Source organism: Bidens hawaiensis, unplaced genomic scaffold (genome assembly GCF_021521415.1).
Source record: "Bidens hawaiensis isolate Kalapana, Puna unplaced genomic scaffold, B.hawaiensis_p1.1 tig00032397_1, whole genome shotgun sequence".
NCBI lineage: Eukaryota > Viridiplantae > Streptophyta > Magnoliopsida > Asterales > Asteraceae > Bidens > Bidens hawaiensis.
In genome coordinates, this window is record NW_027495513.1 from 183,669 (window position 1) to 190,827 (window position 7,159).

Consider the following 7,159-nt stretch of genomic DNA (forward strand, 5'->3'; position numbering starts at 1 on the left):
AATTTCATGTGGGATATATAGGACTACGTATGCACGTGATTAATTGGTATGCTTTGCACTTAAAAGTATTTAAGACTATGTGATATTGTTGTAACTAACAACAAAATTCAGAGATGACTAGAATATGCTTTATTATGAATCAAGAAACAGCAAATGGCCTTTTGACTTAGTGATACCTGCTAATTATCGTAATTAAATTGGTGCGAGTTCAAGTCCCACATAGTATACGTACAATAACCGCATTTTAGAGTATATTATAGCCTAGCTTGACGCGTACCTTGCACAACCTACTTAAGCCACTCCACAAACCTAGCCACAAAAGATTATGACATCCTGATAAAACTAAAGTGAGTTAAAAATTATATACTTAACAGAAGTAAAATAGTCATAGACCACAAATTTCAGGCATATTTGATGATTGACACCTCTATTATTATATCCATAACATATTGTTACATTCCAACTAAGTTAGCCGACCACTCCTATTTAATTAGCTAATTTGACAAATGGCACCAACCACTCTAAAGCAAAATAATATTAATACCTCCAGACAAATTTGCCGACTTGATATCACTGTCACACAAAACGTACGTTAATATAAACAACGATCGACGTGCACGATACTTCACCTGCGAAGTTTGTTAATGTCCTTTATCACCTGGCCGAATGTTATATATTATCATTTGTCACATAGTCAAGGGCTCAAGGGAGTTTCTATATCTTTTGTACCATTTATATAGTTCTGATTGGATCGTTTTAAATACAAAGAAAAGGAAGAAAGAAAATGGCTGATTGGGCGCCGGTTATAATCGGGGTGTTGCTATTTATGCTGCTGACTCCTGGTTTGTTGTTTCAGCTTCCGGGCAAGGGGCGAGCGGTTGAGTTTAACAACTTCCAGACAAGCGGGGTTTCAATTTGTGTCCATACGATCATCTTTTTTGGACTCATAACCATTTTACTCATTGCAGTTGGTATCAGCATCAACATAGGGTAGCTGCTAGATTTCGTACACCATAGCTTCTGTATTGTATCTGAATACTTTACAAGTGTTCATTTTTTTAGATTATGTTATGGTTTTGTGTAATATACATATCGATCTATAGATTCTTGATAACTCTTAATTCTTTGTCAGTAACAAGTAAAGCTTGGATATGTGAATCTAATCAAGTATTGCTCTAAAAATATGGTTTGCCTATATTTATACTATGAAACAAACCATGATGGTAATGTTGGCTAATTACCGAGTGGGCCCGATGGCTTGGGCCCAAGTAATCTCGTTAAGTTGAATGGGGTTTAACTGTTTAAGGGGGTTTAGTTCACTTTTGACCAAGTTGGGTTAACATCATAAATAAACATTAACCGAGTTAAGGATATGTTTGAGAGTTATAGTAATCGGGTTTCTTGAGATATATTTCTTGATTATAACAAAAGAGAATTTAGTTTATAATGTTTTATTCGCTAATTATTGTATTATCAATCTTGAGTAATTTAGAGATGCCAAGATGAAAAGTTCAAAAGGAGTTGTGAGACGAAACTAGACTCCTTGACTGTCAAAAATGGTGGGGGTAGGTTGCCTTGACCGCAAACTAACACCTATTATTACCGACTTTTTAAACAATTCAAAAGGATGTATGTATAGTAAAATGCTTGTATTAAACATAGCATATATCAACCTGGTTTTACCTGTTACCAACACATTAAATATAGCTCCATGAAATTTTCATGAAGTATAAATCAAAAAACATTTGAGAGATGACGGGGCACTCATATGGCTAGGGTGTATGGTTTCTAAACCACATGGTAACACCATTGTCACCCCATAGTACATGGCTTTATTGTATGGCAAAGATTTACTATATAGAATTAATTTCTTTTTAAATTCTTGATACTATATATATTTGTACTTCTAGGACTCTTTAATTCTTTGTCAGTAATAAGTTAAGCTTGGATATGTGAATCTAATCATGTATTGCTCTAAAAAGTAAATATGGTTTGTCAATATTGATACTTTGAAACAAACCAATATGGTAATGTTGGCTAATTACCGGGTGGGCCCGATGGATCGGGCCTAACTAATCTTATTGATTATTAAGTTGAATGGGGTTTAAGGTGGTTTTATTAACTTTTTGACGAAGTTGGGTTAACATTAAATATACATTTAACAGAGTTAGGGTTATGTATAAAAGTTATTGTAATCGAGTTTTTTGAGATATATTTTCCTAATTATAACAAAAAAGAATTTATTTTATAATGTGTGTTATTCGTTAATTATGCTGTATATCAATGAATAAAATAGGTCTCGGAAATTATTTTATAATGTGTGTTATATTATCTTTATTTTTTTTAATGAATAAATAATAGGTCTCGGAAATATAAATGAATAAAATAGGAGGAAAAAAATATTGTTCCATGAATGGGTAATGAGTTCTTACTATAAAAAATTTGTTCTCGGAAACAAATGACTAAATGAACACAATAAGTGAAGAAAAAGGTTGTTCAACTAATAGTTAAATGAGTTCTTGCAGTTCACAACTATCTAAGGACTAACAAACATTTTATTATTATTATTAATTTTATTTTTAAATTTTTTTTGGAATGGCCTATATCTTTTTTATATCTATTTTAAATTATGTCTCCGATAAAACTATAACCCATAACCATTTAATTAAATATCATACACCTTTATCACTAGATCAAACTAGTGCGTGACATTCTACTCATTAGTTAGAATAATTTACATAATATTTCAAAAAAAAAAAAAAATCTTCTATGAATTACAGTTTGTCACATATAATTATCTATTATCTAATAAGTATAATAGAAGAGTTTGGTGCCACAAACTGCTTTCCTAAGTTCTATAAATATTAAAAGTATGTTGTCTTAGCAATAATACTTGGTTTGGCCGGATGGTCATGTTGTTACTTTGTATATTGTTTACCGGCTGTCAACACAGGTTTGAGTCTTCAACCATGCAAACGCTTTGAATTTTTTTTAATTAATATTCAGATGGGCCCATGTTTTTTTAATTTTGTTTATGAATGTCTGTTATCCGGTTTCAAAACAATAGAACCAAAAACCGAATCAACCCAGGCCACTTCACATAAAACCTAACTACAAGTTTTGTATGGGTTTGTAGGACTACTTTAACCTTTAACGTTACGTGGAAGTTGATGTTAATATTTTTTTATTAATTTTTGTGTGTTTCATTTTGTAGTGTTCATGGACAGCTTGCAGCGTTTTACTCCGCTTTGATATAAGGTATGCTTTCTTCAACTCAATGTTCGTGTCGTATTTGTTTTTGTCTGGTCTTTGTTGTATGCTTAACTTGTACTGATATCGTCATAGAAGATTGACACACTTATGAAACAAACATTGATACATTAATTAAATTAAGTTTGCTAATATCATCATAGATTTGTATTTAGTGTTAAAATTAAACCTTAAACCTTAATGCGTAGACTCATCAACGCTCAAGTTTTACTAACCAACGGCACCCCACTGGTCCACCACCGTTTTTGTATTGTTTTGTTTTAGTTTCGATACCATAACGCACATACCCAACACTGAAAAGTTTGCGTCGACTTACCACCTGCTTTTGTTTTACCTCAGTCCGGGTTTTACCGACTTGTGGTAAATACTCGTATAGTATAATTTACAAGTTTGATCCTGCCACGACCACCTGCAATTGAATTGAAGCCGCTTAGCATCCTATAGATCCTGAATGAACCCTAAATCGATATCTGAAATTTATGGTCTTCTCCACAGGTACGGTATTCTTCTTATTCTACGCAACCCTAATTTTTCTATGTAGTACTTCCATCTATCCATTTCATGAATCAGTCAGTTTGCTGATGAGTTTGAGATGTTTGCTTGTATTTTTGTGGTTTGTGTTGACACAATGGACGGGGATGATGAGATAGAGGTTTGTGAATGAAACTGTTGCAACATATTATTATCAAATAAGGTTCCCGGGTTCGATTCTGTTCGGCGGTGTCTTTTCTTTTCTTTGCTAAATTTTTTAGTTTATGACTCGTTGTTGGTGGGGCATGTCTAATGTAAGCGGTTCTGTTTTAATGCCGCGTGTATAACAGCTGTCGTTCACCTTTTTATTAGGCCTATATACGCTCTTCAATTTAGGATTTTCAATTGTATGTTCTCATCTTCCAAATCTTCCCGGCGTTTTGCGAGAATCAGGTTAGATTTTGTTCATCCCAATCTGAATGAATGTTTATGATTCTGAATTACAGGGTTTAGGTTTGTAATTTTATTTAAGTAATAGAGTTTTGTTATTAGTTTACTCTAGATTAAAGGTGAGCATTGTGTTAAGATCTTTCATATTTGCATATATTAACCTGTTCCTATTTTGCTATTTTGGTTCGTCGGTCCCTTGAATCACATGCTTGGAACTTACTAGAAAAGAACATACAATTAACTTACTTCAACTTATAGCTATTTTGATTTTAAAAAGAATTGAGAATACTGTTTTGAAACTAACAGATGGATGCTAAATTTAGTGTTTAGGGATGCATCTTCTGCGAGTTATTGGTTTTTGTTTGGGTTAATGATTGTTTTATGTTGTGTTCGTGTATGAATGCTTCTACCAACAATAGACCATTGTTGGTATTGGCCTATAGTTGTTTTAATTTGTATCTGGTTTAGTTTATGACTCATTGACGGATTTTGGGAGTATGTGTGGGTTGTTGTTTGATGTAGTCTATAATGTGCCACTATGAATACTTTTCTTATTTTCTGTAGGTAAAAGAAGATGAACACCCAAAAGATTTCTGAAAGCCGTAATGGAACCAATGGAACACCGCTAGAAATTAGGATTATCATATGCAAATCATTTAGACGCCTTGAAATGTGCTTCTTATTGCTCGATGGCAATGTAAGTACAGCTAACAATATCAGCCACCGTCACTATTTCACTTCACATGATCACATCAAAATATTTTCCTAAAATTTTTCACAGAGATGCAATCGAAGCTGCTTGAAAACAATACAACTGCTCATCAACTTGCTTCATGTTGGCCAGTGCTACTTCATTGAAGCTAACATTTGCAATGAGAAACGGTACACAATGTGAATTGTTAACCATGAAGCATCTGCCGTGCTTGCAGGGTATACACTGGCAACTCCGATATAGAAAAAACACATTCCTGCTCACTACCCGCAAGAACAACATTCTATTAACAGGTATTAAAACTGTTTTATTTTATTTTATTTATATGTGTCAGCTCATTTACACTGGTAATCACTGATTAACAGGCAAAAACTGGTTTTGGTTAAACATTTAGAAAAAAAAAATGCTTCACATTCAGTATATGGCACATCTAAAACAACTATAGACCAATACCAAATACAAATTAAAACAGTTGGTTTCTGCTTCTACTAACATGATAAACGATACAGATTACATTACATTGGATGTCTGGTGGGCGTCTCAAATTTGGACGACATTGAAGAAAACATGAAGGCACCAAACTCTGAAAAACACCAGGTACCAGTACCAACCTTACACAGAACATCCTACTTATTTGTTACAAGCAGTTGGCACTTAACATTTATAATTGTATTGTTTGTTTTTAATCCTTAACAACACCGTGCCTGTATCTCTATGGTCCGAGATATGTAAGTCTTTGACGAACCAAAAATTGCCACCAGGAACCACCGATTGTCGTCGTTGTCACATCGACAAAGGTCCAACTGCTTCTCTGTAAGTCACTCCACCCAATTCTTTCAACTCCTTTACACTACCAACCGAAAACATATGAGTTATGCCTGGTTTAAAAACCAGATTCACATGGGTTTTATCCACATCAACCGCCTCTTATTTTAACTCATGTTTGCAAGTCCTAGGTTTTCGTTTTATATGGTCTGTTTAAAAAAAGGTGGAGTCAAAAGGAATTTTTGTACTGCTTAGAAGCTATAAATACACAATTCACACATAAATTCACAACCATCATCATCTTTATTCAATCATTATTGACAGTTTACTATAAATTTCACCTTTGTTCAATCATTATTGGCAATTTACTATATGCAATTTTCACAGAAAAACTATTATTCCATGTTGATAGATAAAGCATAAGATTTTAATTTGTAACCTCTGTTACAATGATTTTAATTATACACTATGTGGTGTTTATAGAAGTTAAAATTCGTTAACGTAGATGTTCTAATGGGAATGTATCTTTTTTCGTGTTGACGATTATGTTTTGTTTTTTTTTCTTTCTTTCATGTTTCAGCTTTTGGGTTTCGTGCATTCATTTCAGCATCGTTATCACCTGTAACCTAAGGTATGTTTTTAGCAATAATTGTTTACACAATTACGCTGTATCTTGTGTGTTGTTTGTGTGTCAATTGAGGATGTTTCTATGTGTGAGGATCAGAAGACATGGCCACCCAGACCCGAAGAATGCTCGCCAACATTTCAGAAACTAATAGGAACTTGAAATAAATTCCGGGTTCAACAGCATCATGTTGAACTGTGGATGATAGTAATAGGCAACCACATACATGCGTGGTCAATTGTGTACCTGACGTCCCAATAGCCACACAAGCCACTGAAATTCCAACAACAGAACTCCCACCTCCATCCCTGCATAAAGAGAAGAAAAGGGCAAACCCCGACACTACAGGTAACGACCCAAGACACTGCCATAAAGATAACCTACAACTAATCTCGTTAAAAACTGCAGGTAATGGCTCGCAACCTGAAAATGAAACCAGGAATTAGCGGGAATGTACGAAAAAACCACATTATTGCACCATACATAATATAGTAACACCACCTTTCAATACAGGTGATGCAAAACCTAACAGGTAGCAGGAGCATGCACTTAATCTAAAGACTACCCACCCAAACAAAAGCAACTGCAATCATCCTTTTGACAACCACAATATTGGACAGCCGCAAGCAGCAAAAAAGGTGCAGGAACAGATATCTATCTTTTGCAACAATTGTTAACTGCGCACATATTATAAGCATAGAAGTTGGGAATATATATATGTAATGCTCCGCCAATACTTTGATGTTTGTTAAATGCTACTTGATCATGTTAATAATGGCAGTTAATCATCTATAGCCAGCCACAACCAAAGCCGGCGCAACGCGCTGGATCAACCACTAGTTATATATATAGATAAAAAGCAGTGG

The 7,159-nt window shown here is 34.2% G+C and overlaps 1 protein-coding gene across 1 annotated transcript; it reads left to right on the forward strand.

Moving 5' to 3' along the window:
- Positions 1–727: 727 nt before the first annotated feature.
- Positions 728–994, forward strand: LOC143583445 (uncharacterized). Its single transcript, XM_077065747.1, has one exon. The coding sequence runs from the start codon at positions 785–787 to the stop codon at positions 992–994; it is 210 nt and encodes a 69-aa protein (XP_076921862.1). The 5' UTR covers positions 728–784.
- Positions 995–7,159: the final 6,165 nt, after the last annotated feature.

Bases quoted from the DNA above. Each gene is read 5' to 3' on its own strand.
- LOC143583445 (XM_077065747.1), top strand. From the start codon at position 785: ATGGCTGATTGGGCGCCGGTTATAATCGGGGTGTTGCTATTTATGCTG.